The 23,739-nt window shown below is 48.9% G+C and overlaps 2 protein-coding genes across 2 annotated transcripts in view; both read right to left on the reverse strand.

Annotated features, from left to right (window-relative positions):
• Positions 1–492: 492 nt before the first annotated feature.
• Positions 493–10,923, reverse strand: LOC140720742 (C-type lectin domain family 17, member A-like). Its single transcript, XM_073035571.1, has 6 exons — positions 10,857–10,923; positions 10,673–10,744; positions 4,800–4,916; positions 3,427–3,588; positions 1,073–1,215; positions 493–665 (listed from the first exon to the last, which is right to left on the reverse strand). Exons 1-6 carry the CDS (start codon positions 10,921–10,923, stop codon positions 597–599), a joined length of 630 nt encoding a protein of 209 aa, XP_072891672.1. The 3' UTR covers positions 493–596.
• An 8,339-nt stretch (positions 10,924–19,262) lies between these two features.
• LOC140720743 (uncharacterized) overlaps positions 19,263–23,739 on the reverse strand; it is a 31,536-nt gene continuing 27,059 nt past the window's right edge. The window contains exons 7-9 of the mRNA XM_073035572.1: positions 21,333–21,475; positions 20,826–20,890; positions 19,263–19,725 (exon numbers count right to left, since the gene is read on the reverse strand). Of these exons, the coding sequence (XP_072891673.1) occupies positions 19,530–19,725; positions 20,826–20,890; positions 21,333–21,475 (404 nt within the window). The 3' untranslated portion in view covers positions 19,263–19,529. The remainder of the gene's footprint in view (positions 19,726–20,825; positions 20,891–21,332; positions 21,476–23,739) is intronic.

Raw genomic sequence — 23,739 nt, forward strand, 5'->3', positions numbered from 1 at the left:
GAATTGCGAGGGGGATAGATGGAGTTGACGTAGATAGGCTTTTTCCATTGAGCGTAGGAGAGATTCAAACAAGAGGACAGGAGTTGAGAGTTAAAAGGCAAAAGTTTAAGGGCAACACGAGTGGGAACTTTTTTACTCAGAGAGTGGTAGCTGTGTGGAACGAGCTTCCAGTAGAAGTAGTAGAGGCAGGTTCGATTTTGTCATTTAAAGTAAATCGGATAGGTATATGGACAGGAAAGGAATTGAGGGTTATGGGCTGAGTGCAGGTTGGTGGGACGAGGTGAGAGGTAGCTTTCGGTACGGACTAGAAGGGCCGGAATGTCCTGTTTGTTTCCGTGCTGAAATTGATATATAGTTATATGGTTATATTAATTTTACTGCAAACTCTCTCCCCACAGCACTTGTCAGTCCGCAAACTCATACCAATACCCACTCCCTTTAGCAACCCGTGTCTGACCACAAACTTATCCCACTGCTCACAACCTTCCCGCAGCCTGTGCCAGTCCCCAAAATAAATCCACTGCCCACTCGCTTCTCGCAGCCTGTAACAATCCGACGACCCACTTTCTTTTCAGGAACTTGCAAGATCCCAAATCTCACCCGTCTTTGCATTTTCGAATCCAGTATGAACTACCTTGATCGCGGACAGCTTTGTCAACAAAGTTCTGTGAAATTAAGTTGCTATCATTAGTGATTGAATTCGAGCAAAATTTAAGGAGCGTCCCTATATGTCTGACCCCAGGAGAGTGTGAAGGGATGGTGTTGAAGGAGCTTAATTCTGTGTCTCAGCACAGAAGAATGTGATGGCACGGTGTGGAGGGAGCCTTATTCTGTGTCTGACCCCGGGAGTGTGTGATGGGACCTTATGGAGGGAGCCTCACTCTCTGCCCGAACACGGAAGTGCGTGATGTGACGGTGTGGAAGGACCTTTACTCTGCGTCTGACCCCGGGAATGTATAATGGGACCGTGTGGAGGGAGCTCTATGTGTCTGACCACGTGAGTGTGTGATGTGACGGTGTGGAGGGAGCTTCACTCTGGTGTGGATATATCTTCTGTCGATCTGACACGTACCTCTTCTTCTGCTGAATTTATTTCAAGAAGTTTAGAATCAGAGTTCGAACAATACTGCTTCGCCTCATCGTAGGAAATGTTAAACGTGGATATAAAATAAGACCGGTTTTCATTTCTGATCCAGTTCTGGTAACACACTTGCTCTGGAAATTAGGAACAAGGAACAGTGAATATCCCTGCCAAAGTCCATTACATCCGCTTTGCGTCAGGCACAGAAAGAGGATCCCACCTCACCATCCCATCACACACAACTGGTCAAATTGAGAATGAAATACACTCCTCACCGGTCCCTTGACAAATTTGCTCTGGAAATTCCGAACAAGTAACAGCGATTCCCTTACATCCGTCCATTGCATCCATCTGAAAAGAGACATATAATAGGGATCCCTACACACCGTCCAATCACACAATCCTGGGGATAGATACAGAGCGAATCTCCCTCCACACCGTTCCAGCACACACTCCCGGAGGTCGGACACGGCATCACACACTTCCGCGGTCAGAAACAGAGTGAATCTGCCTCCATACCGAACCATCACACACTCCTGGGTTCACACAGAGCATGCAACTCCCTTCCACACCGTCGCATCACACACTCCCGGCTTCAGACATTGAGTGAAGCTCCCTCTTCCCCCGTCACATGGCATACTCAAGGGGTCAGACACTTCCTGAATCTCCCTCCACACTGTCCCATCACACATTTCCTGGATCAGACAGAGTGAACCTACCTACACACCGTCCCATCACACACTCCCGCGATCAGACATAGTGTGAAATTCCCTTCATACCGTACCATCACACATTCCTGGGATCTGACACATAGTGAATCTCCCTCCGCACAATCCCATCACACACTCCCGGGGATCGGACAGAATGTATCTCCCTCCACATTGCCCCTCCACACACTCCCGAGATCAGACTCGCAATGAAACTACCTCGGCACCGTCCCATCACAGGCATCTGGAGTCAGTTATAGAGTGAAGGTCCCTACAGGCCATCCAATCACACACTTCCTGACTGGTCAGGCACAAATTGAGGTTCTATCCACCATGTCCCGTCACACATTCTCGGGGACAGACGAAGAATGAAGCTCTTCTCTCACGGTCTCATTATACTCTCGGGGTGTCAGACACAGAGTCCTTCCACACTGTCTCATCACACACGACCGTTGTCAGCCTCAGACTGAAGCTTTGTTCCCACACTTTCCCAACACTCCCGACCTCCGTGATTAGGTAGGAAATGGAACACTCTCTGCACCATCCCGCCGCATACTCCCATCGTCAGACACAGTGTTATCGTCACCAAGTGACATCAAATAACATAGGAGTCAGAGAACTAGCGAAGCTCCCTACATAACGTCCCGTCACACACTCCCGAGTCTAACACAGTGTAAATCTCCCTCCTTACGGCCTCCTTACATCAAACACCTCCTGGCGTGTCACAGAGTGAAGATCTCCCTCAACCGTCCCATCACGCTCAGCTGTGCTCACTCACAAAGCGAAGTACTGTCCACGCTCTCCCATGGCACGCTGACGGGTTCAGACTGACTCCACAACATCCAACCATACAATCCGGTGTCACATAGAATGAACGTCCGTCCGCACTGTCCCATCACACAGTCCGGAGTCAGGCACAGACGCTCTCTCTCTCTCTCTACGATCCCATTACAAATTCCGGGAGTCAGACACAGAGTGATGCTCCCTCCACACCGTCCCATCACACACTCCCGGATTCAGACACAGAGTGATGCTCCCTCCACACCGTCCCATCGCACACTCCCGGATTCAGACACAGGGTGATGCGCCCTCTGTTCCGTCCCATCTCTCACTCTGGGATTCAGACACAGACTGAAGCTGGCTCTCCACGGTTCCATCACACACTCTCGGATTCAGACACAGAGTGTAGCCCCAGCAGTACCGTCCGGTCACACACTCACGGAATGAAACTGAAACTCTTTCTACACGGTGCCAATACACACTCCAGGGGTCGGAAATAGGGTGAACCTCTCTGGACAATGTCCTAACACACAATACTGCGGTCAGACACATAGATGTCCCATCAGACATTCCCGGAGTGTGACATGGAATGAAGCTGAAATGTTACGTCTCACAATCTCGTGGTCAGACACAGAGTGAATCCACCTCCACAACGTCCCATCAAACTCTCCTGGATTCAGTGACAGAGTGAAACCTCCTCCAAGCAGCCCCATCACCACTCACCGGGTCAAACACAGAGTGAATCACACTCCATACCATCTCTTCACACACTCCCGATGTCAAGCACGGAGCGACGCTTCCGCTCTCCATTACTGCCCTGTGATGCGGAGCGGGTGAAAGAGGGGGGTGATGCCTCACCTCTTCTGCTGGTCAACAATTCACAGAATTCACGGAGTTCGCTGTGCATTTGTTTAAGAACGGACAGATTAGAGTTGAGCCTAGAAATCTTGGATTGAAGGGTTGAGTTTAGCTCATGGTAGTTTCGGTGGCAGGTTTCCTCAGACTGACGAATCTGTGATACTGAGAGAGATGGTGAAGGATGTTTAGCGTTTACAGTGACACGTGAGTCAGCGTCACGCTACCGAACGGGTCACAGAGAGTGTTGTGTCAGTGTCACGGTGAAGGGTGTCACAGTGAAGGATGTGCTGGTGGCACAGTGAGAGGCGTCGGCGACACATTGAGGGACGTGTCTGTCTCACTCTGAGGGTTATTTCAATGTCCCGATGAAGGTTTTGTTATTACTACGGGGTTCTGCGTCAGTATCGTGCGAGCATGTCCGAGTTGCTGTGACTGGCGTGTCAGTGTCACTGTGAAAAGAGATTCTGTGCCCCGGCGGGAGGTGTGCCGGGTCACAATGAAGTGTATCTCGATGTCAAGGCAAGGAAAAATATGTCAGGATGAGGGTCCTGGTAGTGTCACGGTGAGTGGAGTATCTGTGTGGGACGCGCTGTTCTCTTAGAGCAGTGTATGTCTGTGTCACGGTGAGAGACATGTCATGGCCACGGTGTGTGCGAGAGGGTCACGCTGAGGTGTGTTTCGGTGTCACGGAGAGAACTCTGTCGGTGTCATTGTGAATTTAGGTGTCGGTATCACGTTCAGGGGTTTGTCTGTGTCAGGGTGAGGTGTGGGTAATTGTCTCAGTGAGCGGTGCATCGGTGTTATGTTGAGGGGTGATACTATCTCGGTGAGGGGTGTTACAGTGACGTATGAGTCTTTGTCACGATGCGGTGTGGAGCGGATCACGTTGAGGAGCGTGAAGGTGTCACGGTGTACGGTACCTCAGTGTCACGGTGATGAGCGTGTCGGTGTCACTGTGAGCTGTGTTTCGGTGTCGCCTTAAGTAGTTTATCAGTGACACAGTCAGGGACATGTCGGTGTTACAGTGAGGGGTACGTTACGGCCAGTGTGTCTGCCGTGTGTGTCACGGCGATGTTCGTGTCAGTGTCGCGGTCAGGAGTGTATCTGCGTCTCGCTGAAGATCGAGACCGTGCTACGGTAAAAGCATTGTTGATGTTATGGTGAATGGCGTGTCGGTGTCAGGACGAGATTTGATTCAGTTACGGTAAAGGCCGTGTTCTTATCACGGTTAGGGGTGTGTCCGTGTAATGGTAATAGATTTTATTCGGGGTCACGGTGAGGGGCGTGTTGGTGTCACTGAGTGTTTTAAAATAACAATTCATTCCACTCTCTTTATTTACGGTCTGACTCCAGTCGGAGACCGTTCCACTCACCATGGATCGAGAGACCGGTCACTGTCACGATGAGAGCGGACGTAACTACACAGAGTAGGCAGATCTGACGGTACGGTCTATTTCCAATCTTCACTTTCGACTTCCGCTCTTGCGCAGCTGTAGAGAGACCATACGACCATAAAACCATAAGATATAGTGGCAGAAGTAGGCTATTCGGGCCATCGAGTCTGCTCCGCCATTCAATCATGGGCTGATCTAATACTTCTGGTCATCCCCACTCCTCTGCTTTCTTCCTATACCCTTTGAAACGCTGTTTCGTCAAGAACCTATCTATCTCTGCCTTGAATGCACCCAATGACTTGGCTTCCACAGCTGCTCGTGGTAACAAATTCCACAGATTTTCCACCCTCTGACTAAAGTAATTTCTCCTCATCTCAGTTCTAAAAGAACGCCCTTCAATTCTGAACGTGTGCCTTCTCGTCCTGGAATCCCTCACCACGGGAAGGAACATTTCCATATCTAGTGTTTTCAGGACTTTTATCATTCAGAATGTTTCTATGAGCTCCCCCCTCATTCTCCTGAACTCCAGGGAATACAGCCCAAGAGCTGCCTTATACGGTAACCCTTTCATTCCTAGAATCTTTCTCTTGAATCTTCTCTGAACTCTCTCGAATGCAACGAAGGGGAAATCATGCTTGAATAATCTTCCGCAATTTTTTAAGGATGTAACTATGAAAATGGACGAGGGAGAGCCAATGGATGTAGTGTACCTGGACTTTCTTAAAGACCCCACATAGGAGATGAGTAGGTAGAATTAGTGCACATGGCATTGCGGGTAGAGTACTAACGGATATAAAATTGGTTGGCAGACGGGAAGCAAAGAGTGGGAAAAAACGGGTCCTTTTCCCAATGGCAGGCAGTGATTAGTTGAGTACCTCAATGCTCGGTGCTGGGGCCGCAGCTATTTACAATACACATTAATGATTTAGATGAGGGCCTAAAAGTAACATTAGCAAATTTGCCGATGACACAAAGCTGGGTGGCAGAGTAAAATGTCAGGAATATGTTATGAGAATGCAGGGTGACTTTGACAGGTTGGGTGAGTGGACAGATGCATGGCAGATGCAGTTTAATGTGGATAAATGTGAGGTTATCCACTTTGGTGGCAGGAACAGGAAGGGATATTAATATCTGAAAGGTGTCAAGTTAGTAAAAGGGGATGTACAACGAGATCCAGGTGTTTTTGTACATAAATCACTGAAAGTAAGCATGCAGGTACACCAGGCAGTGAAGAAAGCTAATGGCATGTCGGCCTTCATAACAAAGGCAGTCGAGCATAGCAGCAGAGAGGTCCTTCTGCAGTTATATAGATCCCTGGTGCGACCACACCTGGAGCATTGTTTTCAGTTTTGGTCTCCAAATTTGAGGAAGGACATTCTTGCTATTGAGGGAGTGCAGCGTAGGTTCACGAGGTTAATTCCCGGGGTGGCGGGACTGTCATATGTTGAAAGATTGGAGCGACAGGGTTTGCATACACTGGAATTTAAAAGGATGAGAGGGGGTCTGATTGAAACATATAAGATTATTAAGAGATTGGATACGCTGGAGGCAGGAAACATGTCCCCGATGTTCGTGGATTCCAGAATCTGAGGCCACAGTTTAAGAATGAGGGGTAGGCCATTTACAACAGAGTTAAGGAAAAAACATTTTTACACAGAGAGTTGAGGATCTATGGAATACTCTGCCTCAGAAGGCAGTGGAGGCCAATTCTTTGGATGCTTTCAAGAAAGAGTTAGATAAAGCTCTTAAAGATAGCGGAGTCAAGGGATATGGGAAGAAGGCATTAACGAGGTATTGATCGTAGATGATCAGAATTTACTTTCCCAAGTATAGATTGGCATCTCCCTTGAGCAAGGGGTTTAGATGAGGTGGAGTTTGTTAGGTTGTTCAGGAAGGTGTCTTCACACAATAGGTAGATAAGCCTACAAGAGAAGAGGCTGTACTTGATTTGGTATTGGGGAATCAACGTGGCCAGGTGTCAGAAATCTCAGTCGGAGAGTATTTTTGAGAGAGTAATCATAATTCTATCCCCTATACAATGGCACTGGAGAGAGACAGGAACAGGCAAGTTAGAAAAGCTTTAATTGGAGTAAGGGGAATAATGAGGGTATCAGGCAGGAAATTGGAAACTTAAGTTAGAAACAGATGATATCAGGGAACAGTACGGATGAAATCCGGCAAATGTTTAGAGGATATTTGTGTGGAGTTCTATATAGGTACTTTCCAATGAGATTGGGAAGATGTGGTAGGGTACAGGAACAGTGGTGCACCAAGGCTGTAAAGTCCAGTCAAGAAGAAAAGAAACAGCTTGCAACAGGGTCAGAGAGCTAGGTAATGTTAGAGATCTAGAAGATTGTAAGGCTAACAGGAAGAAACTTAAGAGGGAAAATAGGAGAGCCAGAAGGGGCCATGTGAAGGCCTTGGCGGGAAGGATTAAGGAAAACCCCAAGGGATTCTACAAGTATGTAAAGAGCAAGAGGATAAGATGTGAATGAATAGGACCCATCAAATTGGACAGTGGGGAAACTGTGTATGGAACCGGAGGAAATAGCGAAGGTACTTAATGAACTCTTTGCTTCAGTATTCACTGTGGAAAAGAATCTTGGTGACAGTGGTGATAACTTGCAGCAGACTGAAAAGCTTATGCACTTAGATATTAAGAAATCGGATGTGCTGGAGATTTTGGAAAGCATCAAGTTGTATAAGTCGCCGGGACCCGATGGCATGTACCCCAGGTTACTGTTGGAGGCGATGGAGAAGATTGCTGAGCTTCTGGTGATGATCTTTGCATCATCAATGGGGACGGGAGAGGTTCCGGAGGATTGAAAGGTTGCGGATGTTGTTCTTTTATTCAAGAAAGGGAGTAGAGATAGCCGAGGAAATTATACAAAAGTGAGTCGTACCCCAGTGATTGTTAAGTTGATGGAGAAGATCCTGAGCCGTAGGATTTGTGAACATTTGGAGAGGTATAATATGAATAGGGGTAGCAAGCATGGCTTTGTCAAGAGCAGGTTGTGCGTTACGATTGAATTTTATGAGGATGGGACTAAACATTGATGAAGGAAGAGCAGTAGATGTAGTGTATATGGGTTTCAGCAAGGCATTTGATAAAATAACCCATGCAAGGCTTGTTGGGAAAGTAAGGATGCATGGGATCCAAGGTGACATTGCTTTGTGGATCGAGAACCGGCTTGCCCACAGAAGGCAAAGTGAATGTAGACTGGTCATATTTTGCATGGAGGGAGCTCACCAGTGGAGTGAATCAGGGATCTGTTCTGGGACCCTTGCTCAACGTGATTTTTAAAAATGACCTGGATGAGGAAGTGGAGGGATGGGTTAGTAAGTTTGCTGATTACACAACTGTTGGAGGTTGTGTGGACAGTGTGGGGGGCTGTCTGTGGATACAGCGGGGCATTGATAGGATGCACAACTAGGCTGAGAAGTGGCAGATGGATTTCAACCCAGATAATTTTGAGGTGGTTCATTTTGGTAGGTCAAATAAGATGGCTGCATATAGTATTAATGGTAAGACTATAGACGATCAGAGTGATCTTGGGGTCCGAATCCCTAGGAAGCTCAAAGCATCTGCCCAGGTGGACTCTGCGGTTAACATGGCGTTCATTAATCGTGGAAGTGAATTCAGGAGCCAGGAGGTAATGTTGCAGCTCTGTAGGACCTTGCTAAGACCAACCTTGAGTTCCGTGCTCTGTTCTGGTCGCCTTACTATAGGAAGGATGGGGAAGCCGGAGAAACGGTGCAGAGGAAATTAACAAGGATGTTGCCTGGTCTGGGGAGAATGCCTTATGAGAATAGGTTGAGCGAACTTGGCCTTTTCCCCTTGGAGCGAAGGCGTATGAGACAGAGCTGACAGAGGTGTAAAAGACGATGAGAGGCATTGATCGTTTGGATAGTAAGAGGCTTTTTGCCAGGGCTGAAAGAGGACATAGGTTTAAGGTTCTGGAGAGTAAGGTACATAGGAGTTGTCAGGGGTAAGTTTTTTTTACTCAGAGAGTGGAGAGTGCCTGGAATGGACTGCCGGCAACGGTGGTGGTGGTGGTGGTGGCGAATACGATCGGTGTATTTTAAGAGGCTTTTAGATAGATACATGGTGCTTAGTGGAATAGAGGGCTATAGGCAAGGCTAGTAATTTCTAAGGTCGTGACATGTTCGGCATAACCTTGTGGGCCGAAGGGCGTGTACTGTGGGGTTTTCTATGTTTCTATGATTACCTAGATGGCATTCCGTCTATGGAACCAGCTGCCAGAGGAAGTGCTCTAATCAGGTGTACCAGAATCTTGGAGAGTTGTTTGCATGACTCGTGTCACTGTCCAGAATTACGTCACTTTGCGACCACTGACCTGTCTGTGCAGTGATTGGATGCTCGCCTGGCCGCGAGGTGGTGCGATGATCCTCAGACTCAGCAATGAGCGGTTCGTCTTTCGGAAATTTCAGTTCTGCGTAGGTGGAGGTCAGACCGTCTGAGGGAGAGAGATAGAGAATGTGTGTGTGGTGGCGAGAGAGAGAGAGAGAGAGAGAGAGAGAGAGAGAGAGAGAGAGAGAGAGAGAGAGAGAGAGAGAGAGAGAGAGAGAGAGAGAGACAGACAGACAGACAGACAGACAGAAGGAAATGGTTGGACAGACGATGGTGACAATGGGTGTGGAAATGGAAGAAAATGCGGAGAGAGAACGGGGAGAGGCAGGGTAGAGAGAGGGAAGAGGAGTACGAGAAAGATTATGAGTGAAGGAGCTGTAACAGGGGTGAGAGAGAGAAAAAGTGGGGAGAGGTAGATGAGAAGACAAGGTGGACGGGGGAAGAGACAAAGAGAGCGAGTGAGACAGAGTGAGAGAGGGGAAAAGTGAAGTATAAGAGAGACCAGAGGGAGCGCGAAGTAGAAAGAGAGGAGGGGTGGATAGAGGAAAGGAGTGTGTGTGGAGTGGGGGTGTGGAAAATGGGGGGGTAGCGAGAGCGGATGGACACGGAGATAGATTGAGAGAGATAACAATGAACCAGAGGGTGCGGGAAGAGGAAGAGCGGGAGAGGGGCTGTGTGAAAGAGGGGCTAGAGTAGAGCTTTTGAACAGTGAAAGAGAATGAAGGGGAGAGTGAGCAGAAAGACTGAGATGAGGGAAAGAGAGGAAAAAGAAGGGGTTGAGAAATGGAGGGAGGCAAGAGGGCGTAAGGTGAAAGTCGAGAGAGAAGCGGAATAGGGGAGAGAGGTGTGAGAAAAAATGGAGAGAGAGGATGAACAAGAGGGAGGGGCGAGAACGGGAGAAAAGATGGAGAGGGCTAGTGAGGTAGTAGGAGAAAGAGGGGAACGAGGAGAGTGTGGGAGGCGGAGAAGGTGAGAGGGAATAGGAAATGGGGTAAAAAAGAGTAGAGTGAGGTTACAATTTTATACAGCGCCCCTCCCACTGTGCTCTATCTTCATCCGTCCTCCCTCGGTGTTTCCTACTCTCTGCAATTCCTACAGCGCTCCTTTCCCATTACCCACTGCTCAACACCCCTCCCGCAGAACAACCTCTGCACCGCCCTTCCTATGACATTCTCTCTTCACTGACCCCTCCCACAACACTCTCTCTTCATCCTATTCCATAGCGCTCCCTCTATAGCGCATCTCCCCAGGTCTGTCTCCACTCCCCTGCCCCATGTGCAGGCTCCGCGCCAATAGGCCAGCAGAGCTGTCGCCTGATCGCCTATCCCACCGTTCAGCTGGGGACAGAACAGTGAACGTGATGTGTTCGTGGGTTCCCTCTGACTAATCGTTAGGGTCAATTGAGCGCTTCCCCTGAGATCTCCCCACAGGAACGAACACATCACCCAAAGACAGTCAAACTGACAGAGATGAAACTGACCTCCACCTGACCGGTCCCGGGGAACAGAGGTGGTCCTGAGATTAAGTTCCACGTACGATACATCAGGTTCAGCTGGGGACAGAACAGTGAGAGTCAGTGAGGCGCACTCCACCTGTCCGATCACACACACCCGGGATCAAACACAGAATGGAGCTCTCTCCCCCCGTTTTTCTGACAGACTCACCGTTGGAAGGAGACTGTGGGCCCGTTTTGGCGAACTTCATATTCACGTAAGTCTTGCCGTCGTCCATCTTGTACAGGACTCTCTGCGTCTCTGAGCTGAAAACGACCGTTGTCAGAGGAAACCCGTGATGAGAAGGCGGTCAAACCGACACCAGCAGACACCAGGTGGATAGCTGATAAAGAGAGGAACCGAGAGCAGGGGGAGGAAGTGCAGGCTGGCAGAGAGATTCAGGACGTGGGAAAGCCTTGTCGAGAGAGATTAGAGCGGCGAGTGTTGGGAGATTATCGATAATGGGGAGAAAGGGAGGGAGGGGATGGAGGGGAAGATTAGGGGTCAGCGGAGAGGGAGGTGAGCGGCAGTGTACAGAGTGTAGAGGGGTGAGAGAACGGGGAGTGTGTGGAGAGCAATGGAAGGTCAGCTTGACGGAAATAGGAAAACAGGAGTAGGGAGGAGGGATGTAGAGATTAGAGGGTGAGGAGATTCGGTCAGAGATTGGGAGCGAGAGGGAATAAAGAGGCAGTGAACGGGAGAAAGAGAGGAAACCCCAAGGAATTCTCTCTCTCTCTCTCTCTCTCTCTCTCTCTCTCTCTCTCTCTCTCTCTCTCTCTCTCTCTCTCTCTCTCTCTCTCTCTCTCTCTCTCTCTCTCTCTCTCTCTCTCATAAACCTCCATTCTTTTCCTGTCAATATACCTATCCAATTTTACTTTAAATGACAATACCGAACTACCTCTACCACTTCTACTGGAAGCTCGTTCCACACAGCTACCACTCTCTGAGTAAAGAAGTTCCCCCTCATGTTGCCACTAAACTTTTGCCTTTTAACTCTCAACTCATGTCCTCTTGTTTGAATCTCCCCTACGCTCAATGGAAAAAACCTATCCACGTCAACTCGATCCATCCCCTCATTATTTAAAATAGCTCTATCAAGTCACCACTCACCCTTCTACGCTCCAAAGAATAAAGACCTAAATTGCTCAATCTTTCCCTGTAACTTAAGTACTGAAACCCAGGTAACATTCTAGTAAATCTTCTTTGTACTCTCTCCATTTTGTTGATATCCTTCCTATAATTCGGTGACCAGAACTGTACACAATACTCCAAATTCAGCCTTACCAATGCCTTGTACAATTTTAACGTTACATCCCAACTCCTATACTCAATGCTCTGATTTATATAGGCCAGCATACCAAAAGCTTTCTTCACCACCCTATCCACATGAGATTCCACCTTTAGGGAACTGTGCCCCATTATTCCTAGATCACTCTTTTCTACTGCATTCTTCAATGCCCTAACATTTACCATGTACGTCCTATGTGGATTATTCCTGCCAAAATGTAGCACCTCACACTTATCAGCATTAAACTCCATCTGCCATCGTTCAGCCCACTCTTCCAACTGGCCTAAATTTCTCTGCAAGCTTTGAAAACCTACGTCATTATCCACAACGCCACCTACCGTAGTATCATCTGCATACTTACTAATCCATTTAACCACCCCATCATCCAGATCATTTATATAAATGGGTGCTCCACTTGCACTGACATATTTATTTGCACATGCTAATGAATCCGGTTCTCTGATTGGTTGTTGATCAAATGCCGATACTTTCACCGTACTGCTTTTAATGCACACTCGCCAAACGAGTGAGAGACCATTTTTTTGTTTTTTACTCCCTTCGTTTAACTAGAGCCTGTTGAAACGACGAAGATTCTCTGACCTATGGCTATGAGTCAGACACGGAGCGAAGCTCCCTCCATGCAATCCCATCACAACCCTTCTGGAATCAGACACGGAGTGACGGTCCCACCGCAAAGATCCGTCACATATTTCGGGTGTACTCAAGAGTGAAGATCCCCCCCGTACGATCCAATCACACACTCCAGAGTCAGAACAATAGTGAAGAACCCTCCACAGCATCCCTTCACCCACCCGCGGGGCTAAACGCTGGATGAGACACCCTCCACTCCTTAGGTCAGACAACATGTTGTGATGACTGAATATTAACCGTTCATTCTCTCCCGGGGTCAGAAATGCAACGTGCCCCCTGCAGGATTGCACCTCATCCTGCCGTAATGCGAAACGCCCTCCCTCCAACCACACCCCCCTCCACTCTCCCCGCTCAGCAATTCCCAGCACTCCGGCGTTCCAGTAGTTTGGAATTGTGTGCGTCTCACGGAGATTGCGTGTGAGTATGTGACCGGGTGACGTGGTAGAGGACGTGTGGCCGGCAAAGCTGTGGGTTACCTGTAGCTCTCTATTTTCCTAAACTCCATACACCTATCCAGGTATTTCCTAAAAGACCCTATCGTATGCGCCTCCACCAATGACACCGGCAGCCCATTCAGTGCACTCACTACACTCTGCGTAAAAAACTCACCCCTAACATGAACTCTATATCAACTTCCAAGCACTTTACCACTATGGCCTCTCTTGTTAGCAATTTCACCCCTGGGAAAAAAAAAAACAAAATCTCTGACTATCCACACGATCACTGACTCTCATCATCTTATACACCTCTGTCAGGTCACCTCTCACCCTCCGCAACTACAAGGAAAAAAGGCCGAGTTCACTCAACCGATTCTCATAAAGCATGCTCCCCAATCCAGTCAACATTCTTGTAAATTTCCTGTGCACCGTTTCAGATCTTTCCTGTAGTGATGCGACAAGATCTGAGTACAGTACTCCATTACGTCTTGGCTCCACGATTGACGAAGGCCCATGCTTTCAGAACTAAAGGGTCAACATGCGCAGCATCTTTGAGTGTCGTATGGACTCAGAAACCAAGAGCCCTCTGATGCTCCGCAACGCCAGGTTTTACTATTAATACTATATTCTGCCATAATATTTCACCTACCAAAATGAACCAGTCACACTTATCTGTGTTAAAGTCCATGTGCAACTTCTCAGCCCATCCAATCAATGTCTCCTTGTATCCTACAATAGCTTTCCATCGAATTACAGCATCCCCAACCGTTGAGTCATCAGCAACCATCCACTTCCTCTTCTAGATCATTCGTAAAAATCAGGAAGGGTAGGGGTCCCAGATCCCTGAGGCACACCACTGATCAGCGACCTCGATGGATTTCCAGTTCCAAACGCCGAGTGTTAGGAGCTGCATCCGGATGCAATTCTCACAGGTCAAGTTATCAGGGACACTGGAGATCTCCCTGCCATCACACATTCTGCAAGAGAAGCATTCAACTCTCCTGCCAAACATGTCTTTTGTTCTAATTGAACAATTGTAAAGAAGAAAAAAAATGAGAACAAACTCACCAACAATAACCCCTGTCTTATCTTTATTTCCCGCTGCTGATAAACTACTCTTAGTCTGGCCTCTACTCATTGACCTGTATGACACGGGTGACCCTACCAATAGCCAAAGCATAAAGCCCTAACTCCAGCCAACACGGCCCTCCAGGCCACTGAGGCACACAAGCCTCCAACCCACAACAAGCTTGAGGTTCTCTTGGAGGGGCACCACACCCACCTCTGGGTGGGTGGTGGAGGCTGATGCATTAGGTACTTTAAAGAGACGGATATGGACATTGGGTAGGCAGAAGGATTAGTTTAGTTGGGCATTTGATTATTAATTTAATTGGTTTGACTCAATATTGTGGGTCGAATGGTCTTTCCTGCGGATGGTGATGATTGGTTGATTTTCAAACAAAGACAAGGCGCTGGTTTTTAATTCACATGTTTCCCGCACCCGAACTCCGAGTGACCTCCATACCATGGCATCACACACTCCCGGTGTCAGACACAGAGTGAATCTCCCTCCACACTGTCCCGTCACGCACTACCGGGGTCAGACACAGAGTGAATCTCCCTCCACATCGACCCATCACACACTCCCGCTGTCAGACATAGAGTGAATATCCCTCCACACCGTCCCATCACACGCTCCCGTGGTCAGACACAGGGTGAATCTCCATCCACACCGTCCCATCACACACTCCCGGGGTCAGACACAGAGTCAATCTCCCTAAACACCGTCCCGTCAGACACTCCCGGGGTCAGACACAAAGGGAATCTCCCTCCACACCGTCCCAGCACGCACTCCCGGGCGCAGAGACAGAGAGAATCTCCCTCCACACCGTCCTGTCATACACTCCAGGGGTCAGACACAAAGTGAATCTCCCTCCACACCATCCCATCACATACTCCCGGGGTCAGACACAGAGTGAATCTCGCTCCACACCGTCCCGTCACACACTCCCGGGGTAAGACACAGAGTGAATCTCCCTCCACACCGTCCCATCACGCACTCCCGGGCGCAGACACAGACTGAATCTCGCTCCACACCGTCCCTTCACACACTCCCGGGGTCAGACACAAAGTGAATCTCCCTCCACACCGATCCCATCACATACTCCTGGGGTCAGACACAGAGTGAATCTCACTGCGCACCGTCCCGTCACACACTCCCGGGGTCAGACACAGAGTGAATCTCCCTCCACACCGTCCCGTCATACACTCCTGCGGTCAGACTCAGAGTGAATCTCCCTCCACACCGTCGCTTCACACACTCCCGGAGTCAGACACAAAGTGAATCTCCCTCCACACCGTCCCATCACATACTCCTGGGGTCAGGCACAGAGTGAATCTCCCGCCACACCGTCCCATCACCCACACCCGGGGTCAGACAAGAGTGAATCTCTCTCCACAGCCCTGTCTTATCTGTAGTTTCCTCTTTTAATGAAACCACTCCCCTGATTGGTTGTTGTACAAACAGACGCGAGGCGCTACTTTTTAATGCGCACATTTTCCCCGCTCCCGATGTCTGTTTAGAGACTGTGTCAACGCCAAAATTATACGGGTCTGTGACTCCGTCAGTCAGACACAGAGCGAGATTCCCACCATACTGTACCATCACACACTCCCGGAATTATACACTGAGTGACACTCCCTAAGCAACGATACAGCACACCCACCCGTGGTCAGACATAGGGTGAAGCTCCCTCCACTCTGTACCTGGTACAGACACAGAGTGAGATTTATTCTTCCCCGTCGCGTCACACACTCGCGGTCAGACATCATGTGTCATTCTCTCCACCCATTCATTTCGAGAGGATGATAATGCAAAAGCAAGGATGGAATTTTATCTCCTAATAAAAACTGTGAGGCCACAATTCCAGTGTTTTGAGCAGGTTGGGATCCCTTCTCGAACAGAGTATGTGTTCATATTGGAAAGGGTTCAAAGCGGGTTCACTAAAATGATTCCAGGATTGAATATTTGTCATATGAAGGGAGTTTGATGGCTCTGGGACCTGCGCTCGCTGGAATTCAGAAGAATGAGGGATGACCTTATTGAAAATTCTCGGATGGAGAAATGTCATTACAGAGTGGACGTGGAGAAAATGTTCCCTATTTTAGGGGAGTCTAGGACCAGAAGACACAGCTTGATAATAGGAGGATATGATTTGATTTTCCTTCGCCAGAGCGTGGTGAACCTGTGGAATTCAATGCTGAAAGCAACGGTGGTGGCCCAGCCATTCGATATATTTAAGGCAGGGATTGAAAAATATTTCATTGTTCAACGCATGAAGGGAGACAGATGCTAATGGATCTCTGATTGGTCAGGGCATGAAGGGAGACAGGGAGAAGGCGGAGAGGAAAATGGATCAGCCATGATGAAATGGCGAGCAGACTCGTTGGTTTTAATTGAAGTTCCTGGGTTCCTGGGTATCAGCAACTCAGAGAGTCTATAGTCGCCCAACGCGTTCCTGCAGACACGAAGAACAGAGGCAAATGTTCAAGTTTCGACACGTCCAGCATTTCGGCTTTCCAGTCGGCACGGATTCTGTGTCTGTCTCAGAGATCCATGTGTGTGCGACCAGGTTTAGAGCAGACAGATGAGTAGCGACGAGGAGGGGAGGGAGGGCAGTGAAGGGGAGTTGAGATTGCAGTAACTAGGAGGAACCAGACGACGGGCCTGCCCACACGGAGTGGTAGAGAGGCTCAGAAACGTGAGCTCGATATCGTTGAAACACTAGACGTTAACACCGCAATTCCGTTCGAACACAGGCAGGAATGCTTTTGAGGTTGTGGGGGGGGGGGGGCGGGATGGGTGACAGAGCACGGGTTCTGTAGCAGAAGGGGCCGAGAACGGAGAATGGGCATCGGAGAGGGAGGGAAGGACGGAAAAGCGGAGGGAAGTAGGTGATGAAGGAGTTGACGGAGACAGAGAGACAGAGAGGGGTGTGGATAAGGGTTAAGATGACGGAGATGAGAGGGACTGCAGGGGAGGTTGGACTCTCCGAGGACATCTGCAAACTCACTCTTCTGCAGTCGGAATTTCCCACCTGCTTCAAACGGGCGACAATCACACCAGTGCCTGAGAAGAGTAGAGAGCTGCCTCAGCTGCACTCGTCCAGTGACACTCACAGATACTATGATTATGTGCTTTGAGAGGCTGGACATTCCTCGGCCTATCCAGAGTCGGCATCCTCTTCAGCAAAGGCGTGACGGCTGTAAGTTGACGAACTCCAGTTGGACATTACAACACTAACGTCAGGCTGCTGTTGGATGACAACAGCCCGGCGTTCAGCATCATCATCCCCTCAGTTCTAATCCACAAGCCCCAAATTTTGGGCCAGTGAACCTCCCTCTGCAACTGGGTGATTGAGATCTTCATAGGGAATTCTCAGTCAGTGCAGATTGGCAGTGACGTCACCGATCTACAGGTGGTGTTCAGGAAGCAGAGAGGCTACGGAAGGGTTCGGAAAGATTGGGCGAATGGGCAAAAATGCGGCGGGCGGATTGCTGTGTTGGGAGATGTATGACCATGCACTTTGGTCCAACAAATAGAGGATTAGTCTATGTTTTTAAATGAAGAGAAAATTCAAAAATTGAGGCGCGTAGGGACGTGAGGGATCTCATTCAGGATTCCCAAAAAGTTAACTTACAGGTGAAGTCGGTGGCGAGGAAGGGAATACAATGTTAGTATTCATTTCAAGAGGATTATCAAGGATGTAAAGCTGAGGCTTTATGAAGCACAGGTGAGACCTTACGGAGTAATGTGAGCGGTTCCGGGTCCCTTATCTAATCCGGCTGGATGTGCTTGCATTGGGAAGTGATTAAAGGAAGTTCACGGGAATGATTCTGGGATTGAATCGCTGATGATATCAGGAGCGTTTGATGGATGGAACTCAGAAGAATGAGGGGGCGGGGGTAGGATTGCTGTTTTTGAAACCGATCGAATGATTATAGGCCTCGATAAAGTCGATGTGGAAAGAAGGTTCCCCGTGTTGGGACAGACGAAGACCAGTGGACCCACAACGAAATGGAGATCCGTCCTTTCAGAACGGAGATTGGGAGGAATGTATTTAGCCAGAGTATGGTAAATCTGTGGAATGGATTACACAGTCGGCTGTATTGGGTGTATTGAAGTCAGAGGTGAACAGATTGTTGATTACTCAAACCATGAGGAAATACGGTGAAAAGGCAGGAGATTGGGGCTGAGCGGGACCTGGATCAGACATGATGAAATGGCGCAGCAGAATCGATGGCCTAATTGTGCTCCGATATCTCATGGTCTGATTTTAGGTTCCTGTGTTGCCGGGTGTCAGCATCTCAGTGGATCTGTCCTGGTGGGACCAACACATGCATATAAACACGCAGAAGTCTCATGTTCCCGACTGAACAGCGCCAGGCTTCCAAATGTCGGCACGCCCATTCCCCGGAGTGTGGAGTGCTGACACTTTCCCTTTAAAACTCATTATTACCCGTCAACGTTGCTTCATGGAAAGTCTGTCATTGACGCCACCGAGCTGAGCACTCAGTGCTCAACCGTAGGAAATCCATTTCGAGAACTATTCTTTGCGATATAAACTTTTCGAGTCTGCGTTGCAGTGGATTCCAGACCATACTCTACACTTCCCATCACCACCATAGGTCTTTCATTACAGAAGGAATTACAGTGTTTGAATTTGGAGAGCATTTGATCTTTCATTGAAGATGAGAAAGTGATCGCAGTGAGCATTCTGACTTGTTGCATCGCCGCCTGGTGTGGAGGCTGCAGTGCCGAAGGTCACCAGAGGCGGCAGAGTGGTGGAGACTCAACCAGCTCCATGACGGCCACAACCCTCCCCAACATCGAGGACATCGTCAAGATGCGATGCCTCGACAAGGCGGCATCCATCAGTGAGGCCCTCACCCCGGGGACAAGCTCCCTGCACATGACTACCATGTGGAAAAAGACACAGAAGACTGAAAGCTCAACGATCCTCGAATACCTTCTTCACCTACGCATCATACTTTTGAAAATAGGAGCACCGCCTCGACATTTTTGCCGGACTTTTTTTTTAACTTTTTGCACCTTACATTAATTTTACATTCTTGCCACGTACTGATACTGCAAAGATACAAAGCTCAAGGCGGTAAGTTACGGAAAATAAGTCAGGTGGTAAACATGCGATACAGTCCTTTGATGCTGGGAGAGGGAGGCTAGAAAGTGACAGGAAGGAAACTGGGGATGAAATAGGGGGAGATGGCAGGGGAGGAGTTATGAGAGAGAGCGCGAGTTTGGAGGTTCCAGGGCAAACAGAGAGCGAGATGCCGAGTAGGAGTGCCATAGGTAGAAAGAGAAGAATAGGGTAAGGGGGGAGGGACAAAGGAGATGGGGTTGTCAGAGTCTGTGAGGGAGTTGTGCTGGGGGGGAAGAGTTTGTTGTCACTAGATTTCAGTCGGCCCCACGGGCTTTTGACAGAGATCCCGGATCTTTTCAGGAATATCCGGACACAAAGGTGCAGGCTTCTCACAGATGAAACGGTGCAGATCATCTTTGCAACTGCTAATCCGAGGAGATTTACATTCACCGCATTCGATCTTTCCAGCGTTCACCTTGTACACGACGTTAGAGGCCACTTCCCTGTCAAGGAAGGGAAAACAACTTCAAAAGAGAAAACACTACTGCAGCACAGTCCGGTGTCAGTCCCCAAAATACTCCCACTGAACCAATCTCTCCTCACCGACCGGTGTCAGTCCCCAAAATACTCCCACTGAACGAATCTCTCCTCACCGACCGGAGTCAGTCCCCAAAATACTCGCACTGACTCAATCTCTCTTCACCGACCAGTGTCAGTCAGCAAAATACTCCCACTGACTCAATCTCTCTTCACCGACTGGTGTCAGTCCGCAAAATACTCCCACTGACCCAAGCTCTCCACACCGACCGGTGTCAGTCCCCAAAATACTCCCACTGACTCAATCTCTCCTCACCGACCGGTGTCAGTCCCCAAAATACTCCCACTGACCCAGGCTCTCCTCACCGACCGGTGTCAGTCCCCAAAATACTCCCACTGTCTCAATCTCTCCTCACCGACCGGTGTCAGTCCCCAGAATACTCCCACTGACTCATTCTCTCCTCACCGACTGGTGTCAGTCCCCAAAATACTCCCACTGACTCAAATTCTCCTCACCGACCGGTGTCAGTCCCTATATTACTCTCACGGACCCAACATACCTGTACCACTTCCCAAAACACTCTCACTTACCCACTGTCTGCATCCCTGTGTCAGCCCCAGATTAATCCCTTGCCCAACCCTCTACCCACAGAGTTCTGACTGTCCCCAAAATAGCCCCACTATCCCCCTTCCTTGCTACAGGCCTGTGCAACGCCACAAATTACTTTCAAAGCCCCGGCATCGCCCCACTGCCCGTGTTAGTCCACAGGATGCTCCCTCACCCGGAATGACTCCCCACGGCAACATGTCCGTCTCCAAACTAATCCCACTGCTCTAATATCCCCACAAGCATGTCTGTTTCACTACAATACTCTCACTGATCTACTCTCTATCTCAAGGCTGCTGGTCTGTCCGGAAAATACTTGCAGCCCCCACTCTAACCCCAGCCCTGTGCCCTCAAACAAAGTAATACCACCGTCCGCTCCCTTCTCGCATCCCGTATCAGTCCCGAATAGAACCCACGGCCCGTTCTTTCCTCAAAATCCTATATGACCAGATATCTCACCCAGTTTTGCATTTTCCAATCCAGAATGCTCTGTCTTGGTCGCCGACAGTTTTGGTAATAAATTTCTGTGAAATTAAATCGCTGTCATTAATAATTGAAATCGAGCACAATCTAAGGAGCGACATTCACTGTGTGTCTGACCCCGGGAGTGTGTGATGTGACGAATTGGAGGGAGTTTCACTCCGTCTGTGACAAGTGTGTGATGTGACGGTCTGGAGGGAACTTCACAATGAGTCTCACCCCGGGAGTGTGTGATAGGACAGTGTGGAGGGAGATTTACTCTGTGTTTGACCCCGGGAGTGTGTGATGGGATGGTGTGGAGGGTGATTCACTCTGTGTCTGACCCCGGGAGTGTGTGATGGGACAGTGTGGAGGGAGATTCACTCTGTGTCTGACCCGGGAGTGTGTGATAGGACAGTGTGGAGGGAGATTCTCTGTTGTCTGACCTCGCGACTGTGTGATGGTACGGTGCGGTGTGGATAAATCTTCCTTCGATCTGACACATACCTCTTCTTCTATTAAATTTATTTCAAAAAGCTTTGAATCCAAGTGAGAACAAAGTTCTTTCGCTTCACCGTAAGGCATTGTAAACGTGGATATGAAATAACACCGGTCTTCATTTCTGATCCACTCCTGGGCACACGCTTGCTCTGGAAAGCAGGAACAAAGAAGAGTGAATCTCCCTCCGCACCGTCCCATCGCACACTCCCGGGGTCAGACACAGAGTGAATCTCCCTCCACACCGTCCCATCACACACTCCCGGGGTCAGACACAGAGTGAAACTCTCTCCACACCGTCCCATCACACACTCCCGGTGTCAGACACAGACTGAATCTCCCTACACACCGTCCCATCACACACTCCGGGGGTCACACACAGAGTGAATCTCCCTACACACCGTCCCATCACACACTACCGGTGTCAGACACAGTGTGAATCTCCCTACACACCGTCCCATCACACACTCCGGGGGTCACACACAGAGTGAATCTCCCTAAACACCGTCCCATCACACACTACCGGTGTCAGACACAGAGTGAATCTCCCTACACACCGTCCCATCACACACTCCCGGGGTCAGACACAGAGTGAATCTCCCTCCACACCGTCCCATCACACACTCCTGGGGTCAGACACAGAGTGAATCTCCCTCCACACCGTTACGTCACTCACATTCGGGATCAGAGCTTCTCCGCTCGTCTTATCGTACAGAGAGAGATTCTCTCCCCGTGGCGCCACAATATCGCACTAACTGGTACAGACACTAGGGTTCTCTCCTGTCACACCGTCCCTTGACGCTCTGCCCGCATTCAGACAATGGGCCGTTCTAGCCCCAAGGCTCTTCGCTCATTCCCGAGATCAGCAACAGACTACCGCGTCCTCTCCCTCTCTGCCTTGTGATTAGGAGCGGGGGAACTTGGGATGTTACCTTTCTGCTGGTCAGCAGTTGGCAGATTTAATCCTTGCTTTCTTTGAGATTTTTGCTCTTCATATCGATATGATTTAGTTTGTCTCGGAGATCAGTTTGCGTTTGATGCTGAACAGGGAGATTTGTGCACAGGACGGAAGGTTGTTTTCCAGGACTAACAATTTGTTTTCAAGAATGGAGAGCTTGCTTTCGAGGACAAACAGTTTGCTTTCCAGGATGGAGACGTTGTTGTTGAGCGCCGAAACATTCTTGAGACAGGTCCTTGGATCCAGTAGGGAATCTCAGATTTCCTGGTTTTAAGGGTTGAGTTCAGCTCGTGGATTTGCAGCTGACGTTGATGCTGGGTCCTGTTCATCTCCTGATATTTTTCCAAAAGACTCCGGTATTTTTGATCGGAGGCAATCAGACACTGACGGATTGGTAACTCTGAGAGTGATGGTGAAGGGGGTGTCGGCTTCACGGTGAATCATGTTTTGGTGCCACAGTGAGCGGTGTGTCGGTGTCACTTTGATGGGTGTGAGTGGGAATAACGGGATCCTTTTCTGGTCGGCTGCCAGTGACTGGTCGTGTTCCAAAGGAGTCGGTGTTGAGACCGCTTATGTTTATGTTGTATAGCAATGATTTAGATGATGGAATTACAAGATCACAAGACAAAGGAGCAGAAGTAAGCCATTCGGCCCATCGTGTCTGCTCCGCCACTTCACCATGAGCTGAACTATTCTCCCATCTCGTTCCAATTTCCGTGGCTTTTTACCCATTTCCCTTGATACCCTGACTAATTAGATACCCATCAATCTCTTCCTTAAACATCCTCAATGATTGGGCCTCCACAGCTGCATGTGCAACTAATTCCGTAAACCCACGATTCTCTGGCTATATAAAAAAAAACTAAAATAAAATAAAATAAAATCCTCATCGCTGTTTTAAATGATACTTTGGCCGCTTGTCCTGGACTCACCCATCAAGGGAAACAGCCTTTCCACATCTACTCTGTCCAACCCTTTCAATGAGATCCCCTCTCATTCTTCTATGCTCGAAGGAATGCAGTCCTAGAGCCGATAAACGCTCTTCATATGTTAGCTCCTGCATTCCATGAATCAGCATCGTAAATCTTCTCTGAACTCTCTCCAACATCAGTACATCCCTTCTAAGATAGGGAGCCCAAAACTGCACATTGTGTTCCAAATGAGTTCTCACCAGTGCCCCATAGCGTCTCATCAACACCTCTTTAATCCTATACACGATTCTTCTTGAAATGAATACCAACATAGCATCCGCTTTCCTTACTGCCGATCCAACCTGGTGGGTATCCTGCACTAGGACCCCCCAAGTCCCTTTGCACATCCGATTTTTGGAGTTTCTCCCCATCTAAATAATAATCTTCCCGATTATTTCTTATTTCTTCGTCCAACTGTACATTTCTCAACATTACATCTTATCTGCCATTTATTTGCCCTCTCTCCTAAACTGACCAACTCTCTGTG

The sequence above is a fragment of the Hemitrygon akajei genome, unplaced genomic scaffold, assembly GCF_048418815.1.
Source record: "Hemitrygon akajei unplaced genomic scaffold, sHemAka1.3 Scf000046, whole genome shotgun sequence".
Lineage (NCBI taxonomy): Eukaryota > Metazoa > Chordata > Chondrichthyes > Myliobatiformes > Dasyatidae > Hemitrygon > Hemitrygon akajei.

Bases quoted from the DNA above. Each gene is read 5' to 3' on its own strand.
- LOC140720742 (XM_073035571.1), bottom strand. From the start codon at position 10,923: ATGGACGACGGCAAGACTTACGTGAATATGAAGTTCGCCAAAACGGGC. The intron at 4,917-10,672 runs GTCAGTTTCATC...GTCTCTCTACAG, and splicing joins CCGGGACCGGTCAGGTGGAG to CTGCGCAAGAGCGGAAGTCG. The intron at 3,589-4,799 runs GTGAGTGGAACG...CATCTCTCTCAG, and splicing joins GACCGGTCTCTCGATCCATG to TATCACAGATTCGTCAGTCT.